General features: G+C 51.8%; 1 protein-coding gene across 1 annotated transcript in view; it reads right to left on the minus strand.

The window, feature by feature from the left end:
* Window positions 1-3,128: 3,128 nt before the first annotated feature.
* The window catches only part of KLHL22 (kelch like family member 22), a 33,052-nt gene continuing 16,073 nt past the window's right edge, over window positions 3,129-20,107 (minus strand). Inside the window, exons 4-7 of the mRNA XM_074321728.2 lie at window positions 17,980-18,698; window positions 12,082-12,274; window positions 6,428-6,661; window positions 3,129-4,082 (exon numbers count right to left, since the gene is read on the minus strand). Of these exons, the coding sequence (XP_074177829.1) occupies window positions 3,717-4,082; window positions 6,428-6,661; window positions 12,082-12,274; window positions 17,980-18,698 (1,512 nt within the window). The 3' untranslated portion in view covers window positions 3,129-3,716. The remainder of the gene's footprint in view (window positions 4,083-6,427; window positions 6,662-12,081; window positions 12,275-17,979; window positions 18,699-20,107) is intronic.

Below are 20,107 nucleotides of genomic sequence, written 5' to 3' on the forward strand. Positions count from 1 at the left end.
GAGGCCTGGGCGAAGGGCATCTCTGTAGGGATGGACTGGAGAGATGCCTGGTAGGTAGAATGGCCCAGCCATGGGCTCCCATGGGATGTGGGAGTAAATAGAGCTCCAGGACCGAAATCCTGCAATCCTTGGCGAGGTGAAAAGGGTCTGGGAGCCTGAAAGGGATTCTGCTTGAAAAGGCTGCTGGATCACCAGAGGGAAAAGTCCAGCTGGTTGGAGTCAGGGCTGGAGACCTGGGAGCTGCTGCATCGGGAGGGGTGGGGTGACGACATAAGTAGAGCAGGAGGGGATAGGTGACAACACAGCAGAGCAGGGACCACTGGGAAGTGGGGCGGGGGGCAACACTGAAAGGAACAGGGCTTTGGGGGACCAAGAGGAAGCAGGTGTGAGGAAGCAGAGGGATGCCTGGTGCTCTGAGGGGTTCTGGAGGGTAGACCCAACCTCAGGGCCCACGGGGCAGGGAAGGTGGTCAGGCGTAGGGAGGAAATAAGGGGGGTAAGCCAGGTCCCCACAAAGATGAGCATGTCTTTTGAGGACTTGAGTGTTGATGGGAGAGGCTGAGCAGGGAGAGGGCACCTGCCCTGTCTTGGGGAGCAGGCTGCATGCAGGCCCCCTGCGGAGGAGGGTGGGGTGGTATCTTTCCTTAGTTATGTGGAGGTCCATCAGGGTCGAAGGTGGGGCTGGAGGAGGAGGCTTAGAACAAGAGCGGACAAAAGGCCCAAGGCTGTGAGCAGCAGCAGCTGGCTGAGCCTGCGGCCTGTCCAGGGCCGGCTAGTGGAGGGTGGGATGGGAAGGAGCAGGATAGAGGGCTTCCGATGTTAGGGCCCCTCACTCAGTCATGCTGCTACAGGAGAGAGGTGAGAGGAAGGTTACATTTGGGTGGACTGAAAAGGGAAGTTTCACCCATGTGATCACTAACGCAAATACTTCTTGGGGACAAGTAAACAGGCCAACCACTTCTGGGCAGTTCCGCCTAGGCATGGCACTGACCTGAGCTGTGCCCTCCCAGTGTCAGGGACCCTCCTATGGAGGCTCCTGTTGGCTGTCACCAACAGAAGCCAGCAGAATCCACCCAGCATCGTGTGGCAGCCCAGCAGCTCCCAGTGTTAGAGGTAAAGCCCCTACACGGATGGAGGCACTCACCGCAGCCAGACTGAGTTCATGAACAGGCACCTCAAACTCTATCACTTTCTTTGCCCTTCCCCCGTAACTTCCTCGCCCCCAAAATCCCGCCTGTGAGGAGCACCACCTGGACAATGCCCCCCCTCCTGAATGTCTCAGATTGCTACCCACCCCATCTACGTTCCACCCATAGTCCTTCTAATCTTGTATCTGGCTGTCCCCACTGCCATCAGGACAAGGTCTGTCCCCAGCCTTGTCTCAGTTGCTGACTCAGACCCACAGCCCCCGGCATGTGCGTCATTGTGGTCACCTCAGTTGACGGCCGGATCTAGTGCTGAGGGCCCACGTCTGTTCCAGCCACCACTGCGCTTCTCTCAGGAAACAGAAGTGAGAGTGAACCATCATCCGTACTCCTGGCCTGGTGCCAGATGAATCCGAGGACGAAGCTGTGGTTTCCCCAAGTACCCACGAATGCCCGACCAGCACACAGGCAAACTGTGGGAGCCTGGAGTCCAGGCTGACCAGTTCTGGTCAGGATGTCTTTGTGGACGTTAGAGTCAAGGGGTGAAGATTTTGCAGGCAGAAAGGGATGAGCGACAAGCAACGTGGAGGCATGACTGCAGGGCCTGCAGGCTGGCAAGGCCATGGGGCAGGTGATGGGAGGCCGGCCACAAGTGCCACAGCAGGCCCTGAGGCTGTGGCAGGGTCAGAGTGCTGCCCAGATCTCAGGATCCCTCCCCCGGCTCTCTGCTCCCTGAGGCGACTCAGAGACCCTTCCCTCCTGCACAGACCAGAGGTCTGGTAAACCTGTGGCAGTGCAGTGCTTGCGGGCTCTGCATGGGGAGACAGTACCAGAAGCTTGGGACATGGTGAAGATTATGGGGGTGGGAGGACGTTTCTGGTGCTCTCCTTCCCAGAAACCTCTGGGGTCTGCAGGAGGTGGCAGACGCAGGAAGTGCTGGGTCCCTACTCTGAACACATGTTCTCACACCTCACACTCAGGAGCAGGGGAGATGACACTGGAGAATGTTGCCATCCTGTCCCATTGGAAGTGACCCACCAGGCTCAACAGTGGGCTTGCCACCCTGAAGTGCAACTGCATGATGTCACATTGGGGTTAGGGAGTGGGGTTATGTTTCTCCAGGAGAACCTGGGCCCCAAGAAAGTGAGGAAGGTCACATGCATGGCCCTGAGAAGCAGACAGCGACTCCCACTGGCCTCACCCCCACACCCCAAAGTCCGTGAGGTATCAGAAAGGAGAGCCCAGAGCAACAGACTGCCTGCGCCTCTCCCCACCCCTTCCTTCCATCAAGCAGCACACATTGCCCCTCTATTCCCGCCCATCTATGACAGGGTGCTAGCCACCGTGGACTCTGGGCAAGGCACCAGGGGACAGAGAGAAGATGTAGTTGTCCCTATGCTCTGCCCAGCCAACTGGGAGAGGGGAGAGCCTTAGGAGGTCACAGATCACCTGCAGGTGGAAGCTCAGCTGTGCAGAGGTAAAGCTGGTGGCCCAGGGAGGTCCCATTCACTGCAAGAGCCAGCTGAGCCGATGTGCTAAGAACTCACCTGGACGACCTGTAGGAAATGCAGCCCCTCGCCCCCCGCAACATACACACACACTCAGATCCAGGTGGGGAGGAAACTCATTGTGACTGGTCCTACATCCCCAGGCGCTGGGGCTCCTTTCCTGAACCTCAGGCTGGGATTTTGACTAGAGCCAAGGGATTGTTAAGGGTTCAGAGAAGAGCTCCTCACCAGAGGTGCTTGAGCAGGCTGGGCGACCCAGTGTTACTAGACTGGGGCGGGTCTCCAGGTGAAACCCTTCTAGCCTGGGGTGTGTGTGCTGTGCTCTTCCCCTCCCCCTACCACTCAGCAGCTCTGCCCTGGCTCCCACACCGGAGCTGTGCCCTCAGCAGCTCTTACCCTGGAATGGAGCCCCGTGCTTCCCAGTGCTGCAGCCTGAGAGGCTGTGAAAGGAAGTGAGGCCATGGCCACAGGAAAAATTCACACTTTTTGTAAGATGATTTATTTCATTCATCAACAACATGGGATCAGAAAAGCCCAGCTGTAGGGCTTATCATTAGAACCAGTCGCAGGCATTTTTATGCATCTCTGCTCCCTCTCCAGTCCTTGAAAGCTCCTCCTCGCTCAAGCACCGGGCTGCTGGGTCGGCGAGGGGCTCACTCCACCCCCTCCTGCCCACAGAGGGGGCTAGATGTGCCTCAACCCCCTCACCTGGGTGCCAGTCCCCAGGTCCCTTTGGAGAAGGGCACCTTCTTAGCCCAGCGGGGACCAGAACCCGGGAGCAGGGAATCCAAGACAGCTGGTGACAGCACACCCTGTCTGAGCTCAGAAGCAGGCCTAGTAAAACCCTTCAGAGGACCAGAGCCTTCCAGAAAACTTCCCCCTGCAGGGTGATCGCCAGGCAAGGATCTGCATGGCCCAGCAAATACTTGCTGCAGGCTGGTGTGAAGGAAGGGTGGTAGGAGCCAGCCAGCAGGGGTGGGCAGGAGGAAGGGCCTCCACGCCCCGGGGTAAAGTGCTCTGGCGTGGGCCGCCCCAGCCTTCCCTTCTGACACCAGCCCAGAGCCCTAGTCCTCGCTGGAGTTGTCAAACTCCTCCCAGTCAGACACACTCATCACCTCAGAGGCAAAGTCCGGGTCCGCCTGGCTGCGGTCAGGGGTCCCTCGGGGCGCCTCGAGGAGCAGGGAGCGGGGCAGGGTGAGCACGCAGGCCGCCAAGCCCGAGATGGGGTTGTCCAGCTGGGGTCCCTCCTCCCAGCAATCCTTGTCCACGTCGTAGATGTGCACGTACCCAGTGCGGCTGTTCCGGTTGTGCGAACGGCCGCCCAGCACATAGATCCTGTTGTCCAGAACGGCAATGCCGGGCTCACCGTGCCCCGCCGGGAGTGGGCACACGGACGACCACTGCCCAGATGTGCAGCTGTAGCAGGCCACCTGTAAAGGCAAGGCTTGAGTAAAGCCAGCTGGGCCGGGGCTGCCAGCCTGCCCTAGGCCAGCTGAGCAGGGCAGGACTCAGCCAGGCGCTGGATCCACAAGGCTGTGGGACACAGTGGGGCTGTTGGCAAACCCTGCCCCCCCGAGGAAGGGGTCAGGGCCAGCCTCAAAACGTCCTGTCCACAGGCCAGGCTAACGCTCTGTCCCATTTCCAGGTCCCTCAGCTAGCCTGTGGCTCCCAGGTGTGTGGCCATCTTCCAGTTAGTACGCTTTACTTTCCATGGTCTGTGAGTGCTGGTTCTCTCCCCTCCACAAGACTGAAGCTGAGGACACGGATCCTATGTAACACCCTAACCTCCCCCACAGCAGCTCGCACCAGGGGGAAGTGCAGACAAAATGTGGAAATAGCTGTTTACTAACTAATGATGACCATCAATGTTCTCGTCTTCAAAATTACCCCAAACAGTAAACAAACACACAAGAAAATGTTCAACCTACTAGTAACCCAAGAAATGCAACACAGATTGTCAGGAACAAATTATCAACTGTTAACTAGCAGCCACTGGGGGAATAAAAATCATGAAAACCCAATGCTGGTGAAGATGTGCACTTGTCTGATAAGCCAGGGAAGCAGCTCTGCAACATGTATTCAGAGCCATGCAAATCGTACCTTTTCGGACTTAGTAATCAGCTCTGGTTCTCCAGCTATGGTAGGTAGAGTACTGGCCCTCCAAAGAAGGCCATGCCCTAATCTCTAGAACTTGTGTTGTTTGACCTGCCAAAAGGCACGGTGCAGATGTGAATAAGGGTATGAACATAAGATGTGAGGACAACCTGCTGTTATAGGCCTTGAAGATGAAGCGGCCATGTGCCAGGGAATGCAGAGGCCTCTAGAAGTGGAGAAGGGCCTTTAGTTGACAGACAGGAAGGAAATGGGGACTTCTGTCCTACAACCACAAAGAAGCGCATTCTGCCAACACCCTGAATGAGCAAGGACATGGATTCTCCTCTAGGGCCTCTAGAAAAGAGAGGTGCCCCAACTGACACCTGGATTTTAGTCTAGTGAGACCCATGTCAGATTAACAACCTACAGAACTGTAAGAATACACTTATGCTGTTTTAAGTTGCTAAATTTGTGATGATTTGTCAAAGCAGAAACAGGAAACGAATACACTAGAGCCCAGAGGGTCGCACCCCTGGGGGGGCCTGTTAAAATATAGATTGCTGAGCCTCACGCCTAGAGCTTCCTCAGTGGGTCTGGGGTGGGACCTGAGAATCTGCATTTCTAATGAGCTTTAACGTGATGTGAATGCTGCTGGTTAGGGGGTACTTTGACAACCACTCCTCTAGCCTAAGGAAATAATCCAAAATACCTGACAAGTTCTATAATTACCTGTTATTAGGAATAGTTAAAACTTAGACCAACCCAGATGACATAACAGTCTGACAGAATTCTGCACAGCCACCGAGGTGGGCGTGGGGAGTGGCTCTTGAGATTGACTACCACGTTTCCCCGAAAATAAGACCTAGCCGGATTTATCAGCTCTAACGCGTCTTTTGGAGCAAAAATTAATACAAGACGCAGTCTTATTTTAATATAAGACTCAGTATATGATATGATATGATCTGATGATATGATATAATAAATATAATATAATACCAGGTCTCATATTAATTTTTGCTCCAAAAGACGCGTTAGAGCTGATGGTCCAGCTAGGTCTTATTTTCGGGGAAACAGGGTATCAACTGGAAAACACCCAGAATGAACTTCAGCCAGAAGCAGGATGGGATGCTCTTTAATTACAATCAGGTGGAAACCATGCATAGGTGGAAGGACTAAAAAATACTGGCACAGGGCTGGATTATGAGTTTTTTTTCTCATCTTTCTCCCTTATTTAAAAGTTCTGCAATGTGGTTATATTAACTTGATAATTAAAGTTACTAATCATAATTTAAAAAGTGAAACTATTCTGTGTGATACTACAATGGTGGAAACATGTCGTTACACACTCGTCCAAACCCATACGATCTGCACCACCAAGAGTGAACCCTGATGTAAATGATGGACTGTAGGTGATGGTAATGTGTCACTTTCGGTTCATCAATGGTAACAAATGTCCCCCTTTGGCGGGGGATATAGGTGCTGGGGAGAGGCGGTGCGTGTGCGGGGATGGGAGCTTATAGGAAATCTCTACCTTCTGTTCAATTTTGCTGTGAATCTAAAACTGCCCTCAAAAAATAAAAAATAATTTTAAAATGGGCACGTGCTGCAATTAATTCTTCATCCATTAAGCTCTGAAAGGGACAGTAGTGGCATCACTGCGTGTAGGGAGCCGGCCCCTCACCTGGTGCACATCCCTCCGGTAGCCAGTGTCGTTGTTGCTGCCCCCGATCACGTACAGCTTGTCCAGGAGGGTGGCCATGCCGTGCCAGGCCCGCCGCACGGGCCCGTTGGCCAGCGAGTGCCAGCTGTTGCTGTCTGGGTCATAGCAGTGCGTCTCCTTCAGGTAGTCCTCCCCTCTGCGGCCACAGGTGATGTACATCTTCCCCTCCAGGGCAGCGCCCGCGTGCGCGTACACCTGCACGAGCCACCAAGAGAGCAGGGACAAAACGGGGGTGAGGGTGGGCATCCAGGAACCCTCACCAAGGCCCCTCATAGCCCACAACTGCCTGACACTTCTTGGCTTCACCAACTTCCTCCTCACATTCTGATGAGAACGCTCCCTGGAGTTTTGCTGGACGTACTGTCCAGTCATCCACCCCGACGTCTTCCTAATGGGGAATGATTCTACAGACCCAGAGACGACTCTGAGCTCCCACAGGGGAAGAATGGAATCTCTGCCTTTCCCTGGCCCCTAAAGGAGAAATCCACATAGGGAAACTCAAAGAAAATCAAAGCATCATTTTCAGAAAGACAGGAGAAGGGACAGCACTTCTTGGAACTGCTAACCCAGCCTCAGTCACCTCCACCTCCACCCCACTCCCAATGGCCAGCCAATCATCCAGGCCTGCTGACCCCACTGTCAAAACATTTGTCTACAAATAATACCTGATATGGTGAAGAAAGTGAGATGCAAAATCAAACGCCAAGAACAATCTCTAGATATGGGTTTGTGTGCAGGGAAAAATATACCACCCTGCTTTTGATTTTGGTCCTCAACCTTCCGCGTGCTTTCCACTGCACCCTGGTGGGGGATGACCTCGCTGCCCAGCCAGCCCCCACCACAGGCACCCCTCACACTGGTTGGTCCCTTCTGCCTCAAGGACTTCCTATCTCATACCTACACACTCACACCCGCCCTGTACAAGGCCCTCCTGCTGTGCCTGTGGGCCCCAACGCAGGGAGCTGTTTATTGGGAGAGGAGCCCCACAGGTAGATAGTGTTATCACTTATTTTTTGTTTCAGCCATTTTAGAAGTGGTTTTCTCACTGTGGCGTTAACCTGCATTTCCCTAGTGGCTAATGATAGTTAATATCTCATACTTGTCTGCCACCTGTGTACCCTCCTCAATGAAATCGCAAGTCTTTTGCTGTCTTTCTAATGGGTGTGTGTGTGTGTGTGTGTGTTTTACTGACGAGTTATGAGAATTCTTTCAATGTTAGATATTAGTCCCTTGTCAGATATGCGGTTTGCAAATATTTCTCCCAGTCTGCAGCTCTCCTTTCATCTTAACAGGGTCTTTCACAGAGCAAAAGTTTGTGATTTTGATGAAGTCCAATTTATCAGTTTGTTTTTATGGCTCATGCTTTGGGGATCAATTCTAATTACTCATTGCCTAGCCCTAAGTTCTAAAGATTTTCATCCATATTTTCCCTAAAAGATTTATAGTTTTTACATTTAAGTCCATAAATCATTTTCGGTTAATTTTTGTATAAGGTTTGAGACAGGTTGGTGTTCAATGTTTGCCTATGAATGTCCAATTGTTCCAGTATCATTTCTTCATAGATTATCTTTCTTCTACTCATTTGCTTTTGTGCCTTTGTCAAAAATAAGATGGATGTAAGGTTTAAAAAAAAAAATCACCTGGGCATGTTTTTGTGCATCTATTTCTGGATTTCCCATTCTGTTCCATTTATCTATGTGTCTCTCCCTCCATCAATACCATAGTGGTGATTACTGTAGCTATGTAGCAAGTCTTGAAATTGGGTAGACTGATTCTTCCCACTTTACTCTTTTTAAAAATTATTTGAGCTAGTCTAGATCCTTTGCCTTTCCATGTAAATTTCAGAGTCATCTCTATTATATACAAAAACACTTTCTGGGATTTTGATGGGAATTAAGTTAAATAACTGTATCAATTTGTGAAGAACTGGCATTTTTGTTATTTGAGTCTTCCAATTCATGAACATGGTATGTCTCTTCATTTACATCTTCTTTCATCAGCATCTTGTAATTTTCGGCATATAAATCCTGTAAATGTTTTGTTAGATTTATACCTAAGCATTTAATGTTTCTGAGCAAATGTAAATGGCATTGTATTTTTAATTTGTGTCCATGTGTTCATTGTTAGTATACAGAAGTACAACTGATTTTTGTATGTTTATCTCATATCCTGCAATCTTGCTGAACTCGCTTATTTGTGCTAGGATTTTTATGGGGGAGGGTTAATTCCTTTAGATTTTTGGCAATTTATCATACGTAGGATCAGTTTTATCTCTCCCTTTTCAATTTTCATGCCTTTATTTTCTTTCCTTGCCACATTACACTGGCTAGAATTTCCAGGACTCTGCTGAATTAAGAGTGATTGGGCAGGCCCGGTGGCTCAGGTGGTTGGAGCGCCAAGCTCCTAACGCCGAGGTCATCAGTTTGATTCCCACATGGGCCAGTGAACTGCGCCTTCTACATCTAAGATTGTGAACAACAGCTCTCTCTGGGGCTGGGCTGCCGTGAGCAGCTGGAGGTTGATGTGAGCTGCCATGGGCTGCTCTGTGCTGCCGTGTGCTGCCATGAGGCCAGTGGCCAGCGCGAGTGGCTGGCAGCCAGCGAGAGCTGCTCCGAGTGGCTGACCGACAACCGGCAGCTGACTATCTCAGCTGGGGACAGCGCAAGGCTCATAACACCAGCGTGGGCCAGGGAGCTGTGTCTTATACAACTAGACTGAGAAACAACGGCTTGAACCGGAGTGTGGGGGGGGCGGGGCAGAAGAAAGGGGAAAAAAGAAAAGAGCGGTGACAGCAGACATCTTTGCCGTTTTTCCTCTTAGGAGAAAGCATTCAATCAGTATTTCACCATTAAGTCTAATGTTAGCAGTAGGATTTTTGTAGATGCTATTCATCAAGTTGAGGAAATTCACCTCTATTATTTCTCAAGAGTTTGATCACGAAAGGATATTAAAAGTTTTTTCTGCATTGACTGATATATGACCATGATTTTAATGTGGTGAATTACACTGACTGAATTTCAAATATGGAACCAGCCTCCCATCTCTGTAATCAACCCCATTTGGTAATGGTGTGTTTTGGTTTGGTTTGTTTTTAAATCCTATTTGCTACTTTTGTTAAGGATATTCATTTACCTATTTATAAGAGATTTGTCCCTTTTTTTGGTAGTGTCTTTGTTTGGGTTTGGTATCAGGGTAATATTAACTTCCTTAGATGAAATGGGGTGTATTCTCTCCTGTTTTCTGGGGAGGGAGGAGGAATCATGTAGAATTGGCATTAACTTTTCTTTAAATGTTTGATAGAATTCTCCAGTGAAATCACCTGGGTCTGGACATTCCTTAACAGGCACAGAGCTAGTCAAATTATCTACGTATTTTGTATTGAATGAGTTGTGGAGGTTGCATTATTTTTGAGGAATTGGTCCATTTCATCTAAGTTGTCAACTTGCCATGTGTAGAGTTGTTCAGCGTATTCCCTTACTATCTTTTTGATGTTTGCCCCAAACATCAAATGCCCCATTTCATTCTTGATTATTTGAAATTGTCAGTCTTGCTAAAAGTTTGTTAATTTTATTGATCTTGTGAAAGAACCAGTTCTTTGATTTTCTTTATTGTTTATCTGCTTTTAATTTCATTGACTGCTGCTCTTAATTTTATTGTCTTTTCTTCTTGATTTGGGTATATTTTGCTCTTCTTTTTCTAGAGGTAGGAGTTTAGATTACTGATGTGAGATGTTTTCACTATCAAATGTAAGCTTTTAGTACTACAGAATTTCCTGGTAGCACAGCTTTAGCTAGGTGCCACAAATTTTGACGTGTTGTCTTTTCATTTTCATTCAGTGCAAGGTATTTTTATTACTTCCCTTTGGCCAATGGATTATTTGGTAGTGTGTTCCTTACTAGTGTTCAACAGTCTGATCAGTTTACCTACAAACTATACTTCGAAGCTGTCCCTCTCCTCTCTTCTCCAACAGTCCCCACCCTAACATGAGCCACCACCGCCTCTGCCTGTACCACACACGGCCCAGGAACTGCTGTCCTTGCTCCTGCTCCCTCCTATTTTCACAAGCACTTCCCATCCTTCCCGATTCTCTGAATATCCTGGTCTGGAAGGTCCTTCCTCTCTCTCTAAATGGCTGCATCACACTTCCCACAGCTGGCAATTACTTTACTGGTTTGTTTAGTGGTTAAGAGTGGTCTCTCCTGCTAGGCTGTCAATACCACAGGAAATCTTTCTCATTTCTTGTCACCACTGCATCCCCAGGTCTTAGTATAGGGTACTTAATAATAGTTACTAAATGAATGAACGTATAATAAAAGGAACACTGGCAGCCAAGAAGCGGGATGAAGGCCGAGGCTGACCCTCTGTGGCCACGCTGGGGAACTGCGGGTCCCAGACAAAGAACCCCTGAGCCCCGCCCCCACGCATCCAGGAGAAAACCCTCTCATTCCCACTAGCACCCTTTCAGAAGGGAATTCAGGAGTTTATCCTCATCCCCCAGGTCTCAAGGACTCTGATCCTTCCTGTGCAAAATCTTTCTCCAGGATGGAGGTAGGGAGTAGCCCTCCAGAGGAGCTTCCTTCCCAAAGGAGCTGAGGAGCACGGAACCGGCCAGCTTTCCCTGCCTGGGAGAAACCACAGTGGGAGACCCTGGTCTTGGAGAAGAGCTGGACCCATCAGGGAAACCCCAGTCCCTGAGGTCAAAGTCTAAGGCCCTGGGGCACTAGAAAAGGGTTAAAGATAAAGAGGGGAGATGTGAAAAGAGGTTCAGAAAGACAGGAGTTCCTGCCACAGTCCCAGAGCGGTCCCAGAGCGAGTGCAGCAGAGCCTGGGGCACAGCCCCACACGTCCCCCCGCCATACACTACCTCTGGAGTGCTCAGAGATCAAGGAATACCATAGGTGTTCTGAAAATGACAGTGCTGGTACTAGCAGGGTGCATACCTAACCTGCTCTCAGAGGCTGGGACCTGCAACATCGGGGAGCAGCAAGGCCGGTTCCTTGCCCTGGGATCTCATGTCTGATTTTGGGGCGAGGATCCAAGTACCCCGAAACCATAAGACAAAAAAGAGGCACTTTTCTAAAGCATCGCCTTTGCACAAGGAACATAATTTTAAACATCTTCAAATTGGAACAAACCAAGGTACTGTGCAGGAGGCATGTGACTTAGAACAAAACAAAACATGCAAACTATACATTCTGACGTGTTTTGAAGGCTCCACACTCTAGGGGGCCTGCAGGGGAGAAGACTGAGGATTCTGAGCCCTCATCTCTCCTGTGTGACATCTTTGGACACATCCTAACTCATCTCAGCTGTGCTGGGGGACAGATAAGGGGAAGCTTTCCATCTATAGTACATGTGAACTTCAGGGTTAAAGCAGCTTCCTGGAGCCAAGGTGGCAAGACCCAGAGGGGGATGAAATTCTGGCGGATGGGGCGTGGACGCTTGAGGAGGCTCTCCCCAGGCAGCTGGTGGAACCTCAGGGATCCCCCATCCCACTCTCAGCACAGGGTCTCTGGAGGGACGCAGACTGCTCGCTGGGCCTGATTCTACTCACCGTGCAAACCTAGGGGAGAAAAGCAGGTGGGGGAAGGCCGCTCTTGGAGGGGCTTCCTTACCTCCCTCTTGAGCGGGGCCACGTAGGCCCAGGAGTTGGTGGCAGGGTTGTAGCGCTCCACAGCAGTCAGGTCACTGTGATAGTCACGGCCCGCCACCGCATAGATGTACCCACCCACGACACACACACACAGGTCAGCGTGTTCCTGCTGCAGGGACTGGATCTGGAACCAACGGTTGTGCCGGGGGTCATACCTTTTGACGTGACACAAGGACAGCACATCAGTGATAGGGGAGAGAGCACCTCCTGCTCCTCCTGTGTCCCCTGAACCTTCCCACAGCTGCCGCCACACACAAGCAGGCGCCTACTCCCGGCCATGGCAGCAGGCTGCTCCACACCTGAGCGCAGGTGTGTGCCCAGCACACAGCCTGGGAGGCGTGGCCAGAGGCCACCGGGAATTCTGCCCACAATGCCGGTCCCTTCCGGCGCAACCTCTCAGATGTCTCCCCCAGGCTGTCTCCCCCACCCTACTGTCTCCCCCAGGCTGCCCAAGGGCTCTTCCTACAGCCGTCTCCATCTCACCTGACTCATCTCGTGGACCTGAGCCCTGCCCTCATTCAGGACGGCTGAGAATTATGGCAGGCACTCCAGCCAACCCCAACACTCCCTCACCTGTGGTCCGCCCAAGCATGCCATGTACCCAGTGCCCACTGTGCTCCTGTCACAGACCACCCATCACTCCTTCGTGCACCTCCTGCGTTCCAGACCTCCCCAGGGGCCATCCTCTGCACTTCTCCAGGTCTCCCTCTCTGGGAGCAGAAGCACTGTCTACCATACTGGCCCTCTGGGGTGCTAGGCCCTTCCATGAGGCTGGAGCAGCACTGCGGGGCCAGAGGAGAGTGGGCAGGGGAGTGGAGGGGAGGAAAGCTGCACCTGCGGAGCCCCAGCATGCTGTGAGCACGGTGACCACAGCTGTACGCCTGACACTGGGGCCACCTTCACGCGCCTTTCCCGGGTGACGCAGCGTCCAGGTCACAGCCCTGCCCTCTCCTTCCCTCTCTATCAACCTTTGTAAACAAGTCTAGTCCCCAAGCAGCGGCCTCATCCTGCACTCTTGCACAGAGCACCCCCTCCCCCTCTTCTGCTTCCAAAGGGCTCCGCATTCTCAATCCAGGTGATCTCAGCTACTCCAAGATGACCAACCACCATGTTTCCCCGAAAAGAAGGCCGAGCCGGACCATCAGCTCTAATGCGTCTTTTGGAGTAAATATTAATATAAGACCCGGTCTTATATTACATTATGTAAGACACATATTATATTATATATTATAGTAAAATAAGACGGAGTCTTACATTAATTTTCGCTCCAAAGGACGCATTAGAGCTGACAGTCCGGCTAGGTCTTCTTTACGGGGAAACTCGGTATAACCCTTCCCTTTCTCCAGCAGTTGGGACCCACACTGCAAAGGCCTCCTACTGTCTCCAGCGGGCTGCTCATCGGTCCTAAACGGAACCCCGTGCTCCCTGTCCATTGATCCCATCTCACCAGCAAAGCTCCTGCTCACACTATAAGATCCTATCACCACAGCCCAGCACCCCAGGCCCTTCACAGCCCAAGGCCACACCCACCTTTCCAGCACTCACAGCCCGACCCAGGCGCACCCCACTTCCCAGGGGCCTCCCACTGCCTCTACCGCATCTCTCCATGCCCCAGGCCTGGTGCTCTCTGGGGCCCACATGGGGGTGTGCTGTTTGGGTGAATACAGACGATCACAGAGCCTTGAGGAGCCGGGGCCCCATGAGCTTGAGGCCCAAAGCCCACTCATTCCCTGACCTGCGTCTGGCCCTTTCCCCTGGGCATCCATCCACCCAGGCACCTGTCTTCGAGCTCCTGCTTCTGGAACCTCCTTGCTCAACAGCCAGCATAGGTATAGCCTCTTTCAGATAAGTTTTTATTGCTCCACAGGAAAAGCAACTCCAAAGAGGACAATTCGAACTTCAAGTGGTTCAGAAGAGACCGAATAAAGTTTTCTTTGGCTTGTACCGTATGCTGGTCGGTGAGGAGATCAGAGACATCCTTTGCCCCAAAGCACGTTAGACACGTTTTGCAGCTGCTTGTTCCTACCCCTGCCCCTCCCTGCCGGCCAGGCTGCCTCAGGAGCCGGGGCCGACAGGAGAGGGAGGACACGCACGTGGGTCACACACACATGCAGGTCAATGCCAGCTCTGCCCCCATGTGCTGGGTGGATGTGGGCATCAGTTTTACTCTTGACGTTCATTCAGTTTCTGCACCTGTCCAATGGCGTGGTGTCACCTGCCTAGAAAAGCTAGCGTGAAGGATCCACACACATAAAAAGGATCCTTGTTAACGTGAGGGGAGTTTGTAAAGGACTCTGAGGTTCATGTCTGTATTCCTCCACCTCAGTGTAGCACCTGGCTCAGGGCAGACCTGACGAAGGAACTCACCAAGGAGTAAGGTTACCAGTGGGGAAATCAATCCTCCCCTCTACACATGTTTACTGGCCACCCGACATGGAGGCTCAGTGCTGAGATCCAGAGGAAAACTCAAGACAACAGCCCTTTTGTTCCACTGCAGAATGGGAAACAGGGTGAGGAGAACAGAGTAGACAAGTGCACAGAGGAAAACAAGTAAGGAGAGAGTGCTCCACCGGCAGCAGGGCCTGGGAAAAGCAAAGCTCTCTTATGCAGACCAAGGGCCTCCTGAGGTGGCAGTGGAGACATGAATGACTGAGGACACAGCCTGGTGAAGGTCTGGCTGGGGCCAGGGGGCCAGGCCAGTCCAGGGCACAGCACTCAGAGGCCCCGTCAGCCGGCTTGGATGGTGCCTTCTATCGCCTTGCCTGTGCGTGACACTCATTCACGCATAAGTGTCTTCACTATTTTGAGTCAAGCACAAGTCAGCATCTTCCATCAGTGAGACAAGACCCTCCAGATGCTTCCGCTTACTTCTTTCTGGTCTCTTGCCGTCATTGCTTCCTAGGCAGAGTGTCACTTGGATTTGTGGTTTCAGATTTAAGGACACACACACACACACACATCAATAATTTAGAGATAATCACCGTTTTGGTGATTTTTTTCTCTCCCCACTGTGTCCTGTATCCCACATTTTCCTCTTTATTGGATTAATTTTACATCCTGTCAGAATAAATCCCAAGTAATACTCTTTTTCTAATAAAAACAAGCTCTATTACTGCATATAAGGATATACACAGTTTCAGTCGCTGTAATGCAGATTTTGGATCACCCTACTGCCAACTCAGAAGTGAAATCTAGAGTTGGTACAAACAGGTTCTGGGGTCCCTGTTAAATTCAGTACTTTTTCTTCTATATTTCCATGACTTAAACATTCCCATGACTATTAACAAAGTCCATTACAATTAAAACTTTTTTTTTTTTTAAGAAAAACTTTTTAAAATTTTTATTGGGGAACAGTGTGTTTCTCCAGGGCCCATCAGCTCCAAGTCATTGTCCTTCAATCTAGTTGTGGAGGGCGCAGCTCAGCTCCAAGTCAGTCGCCGTTCCCACGGGAATTGAACCGGCAACCTGTTCAGAGCTCGCGCTCTCACCACCTGAGCCATCCGGCCGCCCCTCCAGAGGCTCAGCCGCTGCTGGTTGTTTTCAATCTAGTTGTGGAGCACACCACTCACTGGCCCATGTGGGACAATGAAAACATTGTTGAAATATACTTTAAAATATGAATAGTCATGGAAATGCTTAAAGAGAAAATCACATTATTCTTCTAAGCAGAGTCAGGGCACGTGGCAACATGGCTACTACCAGGAAAGTCATGCCGTCCGTCTTCAGCAGCCCAGAGCCGTAGCTATGGAAAAGGTGCAAAAGCAACGTGGACAATAGATGTAACCGAGAAAGAAAAGAAAAGAGAAACAGTGGTAGCTCAGAGGCAAATACAATTTGCTCCAAGAAAGGTAACTATTTATATACAGTTTCTGTACCAGTGCTTTAAGATATAATCTGGAAAATCGATAGCTCTCTAAAATGCAAACCCTAGTTTACTGCAAATTCTTGTTTTCTTATATTCTGAGAGTCTATGGGTTCTATGGCTGGTAAACTATGGAAGGGGAAAGGGGAGAGAACCAAACTCTTAAATCACTCAAATTAAGATCCACCTGGCAGCTTCGAGGTCCCTGGGAGAAACTCACTCTATAGAGACAGACCCTGGGGCCCTCCCTGCCACCTCTCCAGACATTCTGAACCCCAGCCACTCACTGATGCCTGCTCCTGCCAGGCAGGTCTCACAACCCCACCTGCCACAGTGGCCCAATCTGCTGACTGGATTTTGAGGCTGTGGTGATACATCACACGGGCTGATATTAGCGTTTTCCAGAGTCTGGCTTGGGTCTCATAGCACATGTTCAAGAAAGGGAAATTTAGAACAGTCATGAGTGAAACTGCCTGTAACAAGACAGACTACCGGCCATCAGCACCCCTAGCTGTCACACTGAGGCCTCCCTGAAGTACAGTCACCTCACCACGTGCTGAGGGCTGAGGCCACAACACACTGGAGATGCCTGTGGTTTGCTCAGCAGGGAGGTCTGGCCTTGGTCTTCCGACCGAGAAGCTGAGAGCTTTGAGCCTTGGTCAGAGTGGAGCCTGAACCTGGTGCTACCACACCCTCTGGGACAGCACTTGGTATTAATGAAGAAAGGTACTGTTTCTACCTTTCAGAGCTCACACGTGCTCCTGTTTGACCACAGCGTGCTGCCAAGCTTTGCGTCTCATTGGTTTAACAAGGTTATCACTTGCTGGGCCAGGAGATCAGAGATGGCTGAGGAACAGCTGCCTCCTCCTCAGCCCTGGCCACCATGCTTGCTTCCGAGAGGCAGAGCCAGGCCAGCCCCCACCCACCCCACCCCCATCCATCCACACCCAAGACGACGAAAACATAGACCTAAACTTGGTAAGCACCTAATTCACAGATGCCGGAAGCAGTTAGCAATCTTCCTCTCTTTGCAGTGCCATCTTTCAGCTTGTGTGTGTGTGTGTATGTGTGGGGGGGGAGGGGGAGAAGGGGGAGGGCGGGCAGGGCGGGTGAAACTTCCCATATGCACCAAATCTCAAGAAATCAAACTACAGTACAGTGGAGGGGGTCCTGGAAACCTAACTATAGCTGAGGCTGCAGGGATTTGCCCTACTTCCCTTGCTCTGCCCAAAGAAATGGATTTGTGGGACCACAGCCTCATGGACTGACAGCTAAAACCTACTACGGACCATGGCAGCCCATAAAACCCCTTCTTGGAAAACTGCCTCCTCCTCCGGGGACCTCTTGCCCAGAACATGGCTGATGACAGGGAGGTGGGAGGGGCAGGTGGCATGAGGTGCCGCCATGCCTGTCAGCTTTCCTGCTCCCCTGGGTGAGGACTGTGCACTTGGCAGAGCAGCAGCAACAGGAAGCCATCCTCCAGCACAGGCTTGTGGCCAGGAGAAGAGCGAAGCAGACAGGCAAAGGGACGCTGGGACAAAACATGTCAAAGCTCGAGAGGGCAAGATGGAAGGAGCAGCTGCCCTCTCCAGTGCGCTCAGCTCCCAGGCCCCTGCCTTCTGAGGCCCAACCACCCTTCCTGTCACTGGCCCCGTCCTTGTGCTCGGCTGAGTGAGTAGTCACAACCCAGTCCCTCACTGACAAGATAGAAGAGTGTGATCCAGGCTGAGTGGGTTTCTGAAAAGGGGACAAGAGTGAAATAAAGCATGCCAGGTCCCCTTTTCCTTATCTCACTGCCTCTGCATTCTCCGAATTAACCTGGACTTTATTCCACAAAACGGGGGCCCCATCAAGGCACAGATTCATCTCAAAGGCTGACCCCCTTTCCGCCCACGGTGCCGTGCCGTTGCAGAACCCACTCCCTACCCAGCGCTCTGAGCCCACACTCCCGTGTGACAGCCTCCCTTGCAGACCACGGCACGGCCGGGCCCCGCTCACCTCCAGCATCGAGACTCGGCGCGGAAGCCCTGTACGTCGTTGTCCCCTCCAATCAGGTACACGAAGTTGTTGAGCACCGCGATGCCCTGGTTGGACATGCGCGGCGCCAGGGAGGCAGTGAGGTTCTTCCACTCCCCCAGCAGCGGGTTCAGGTACTTGGTCTGGTCGCTGAGGACGGTGGACGGCGTGGAGTGAATGCCCCCGAAGCCCACGACGCACTGGAAGTCCGACCGCAGCTCTGTCTGCGGGCCCTGCAGGCTGGGCTGCAGGCTCTCGTTCTGGTGGTACATGAGCGCGCTGGCCACTGTGTCCCTCAGCGGGCTGGGGTCCAGCTTGTCGTGCAGCCGCTGGAGGACCTCAGCTTCCATCAGGGGAAAGCGCACTGTCTCCAGGAGCTTGGGGGCCTCGTGCAGTGAGATCTGGTCGGCCTGCACCTGTTCCAGGGTGTAATGGTACAGCAGGGCGCCCTCGTACACCTCGGTCTCGCAGGAAACCTCTAGGCGATTGCTGCTGAGCAGGGAGTAGACCTTCTCCAGGGGCAGCTGACGGTACTTGTCAGTCCTTGAGAAGGCCACAAAGTTTTTGAGGATGTACGTATCCAACTGCTCCGTCAGACGGCTCAAGTCAAAAAGCTCTGCCAGCCGGTAAACATCAAGGATATTCTCCTCATCCACCCAGGACATGAGGAAATCACAACAGAAGTGGATGATTTCTGGGATCTGCGAAGACGACAAGACCCATTCAAGCCTGGGAAACGGTGTCCGGGCGCAGAAGACAATGACGGCAGGGGTGTGGCTTACATGCTGTCCTCTGCAGCGGGCCCCCCTCAACCATCCCCAACCTTTCCTGGAGCACAGCCTAGCACGGCTGCTCCAACACTACAGACAACTGGGGCTCACTGCAACGGACTGGGTTTCAATCCTGGCTCACAAGTGATCTCCTTTCAGAGCCTGTTTCTTCATCTATCAAGTAGGGATAAAGTGATTACAAATGACATCATACGTAGGAACTCCTTGGCACAGAGCAGACCCCTGATAAATGTCCGTTGTCTTCTAGATCAAAAGTACTGGATCTCCAGAGAAGCTGGAAGCAGCAGTGTCTGCTGTCCCTGGTTGGGAATGCGCACCCGGGACCTGCCCAACCCCTCTAGCTCTCTAAGAGACACTCAGCTCCTTTCTCCTGTCACAACCCCCTCAATGGGAGGGCCAGCCTAAGCTTCGGACCCAGGGAACTCACTCCATCCCAGAAGAAGGGCCCCAAGCTGCCCACGCGCTAAGAAACGCCAGCAGGGCATTCCACACACTTGCCCAGCACCCCGAGTTCTGAAAAAGCGAGAAGCCGTCCTGCCCAGGCAAAGGCCTGTGTGTCGTAGCGCGGGGACACCCGGGGGCCTGCATCTTCCATTTCCCGACCGTGCAGAAGAACCGGTGGGTTGGAAGGAGGGCAAGAGAGAGGATGGCACTTAGGAGGGAGCTGAGAACTGGGCCACAGGATTAAAGGGCACCCTCTGATTAGCCAAGCAAAGCACGAAGAATAAAGGAGACAGAGGTAAGGGCTCAGGGAAAGCTGCACAGGTACTGCCAAGTTCTTCAGGAAAACAGGATTTTGGAATTTCTCTAAAAATGGGAAGACCTAACATCCAGCAGCATCAACAGATTGACCAGTACACGTATAGTAATTCTGCTGGTATCTGAAGCTTATTAAGAAACGTTTAAAGTCTTTTTAGTTTTATTTTGTCTGGTTCAAGACATTGTTCAGGGCAGAATGGAAACCTGCGAAGTGCCAGGCACGGGTTTCCCACATGGAATATCCCCCGAGTGCTTTGTTAGGCCCGGAAATCTTCACTCAACCATCCTTTTCTCTCTTAGCCCTTGCTTCTGCTATGCTTATTCCTTCTAAAATACCAGTTCTGATTTGTCGTGGGCAGGACACCGAGGACCAGGTTCTGAGTAGAAGGTGAGAGCAAAGGGCCCTGAGCAGGTGTGAGGAGCAGCTCCTGAAGGAGCTAAGCCGCCTGCACAGGACCATGTTGCCTTCTCCTTCCCGTCCCCATCATCAGAGCAGCGGGCCCTCTGCTGGGTGGACTCTCACAGAGAAATCACCCCAGGCCCACCCCATGCAGGAGCCG

The sequence above is a fragment of the Rhinolophus sinicus genome, chromosome 9, assembly GCF_057876585.1.
Source record: "Rhinolophus sinicus isolate RSI-liver-muscle chromosome 9, RSI-T2T, whole genome shotgun sequence".
NCBI classification, from domain to species: Eukaryota; Metazoa; Chordata; class Mammalia; order Chiroptera; family Rhinolophidae; genus Rhinolophus; species Rhinolophus sinicus.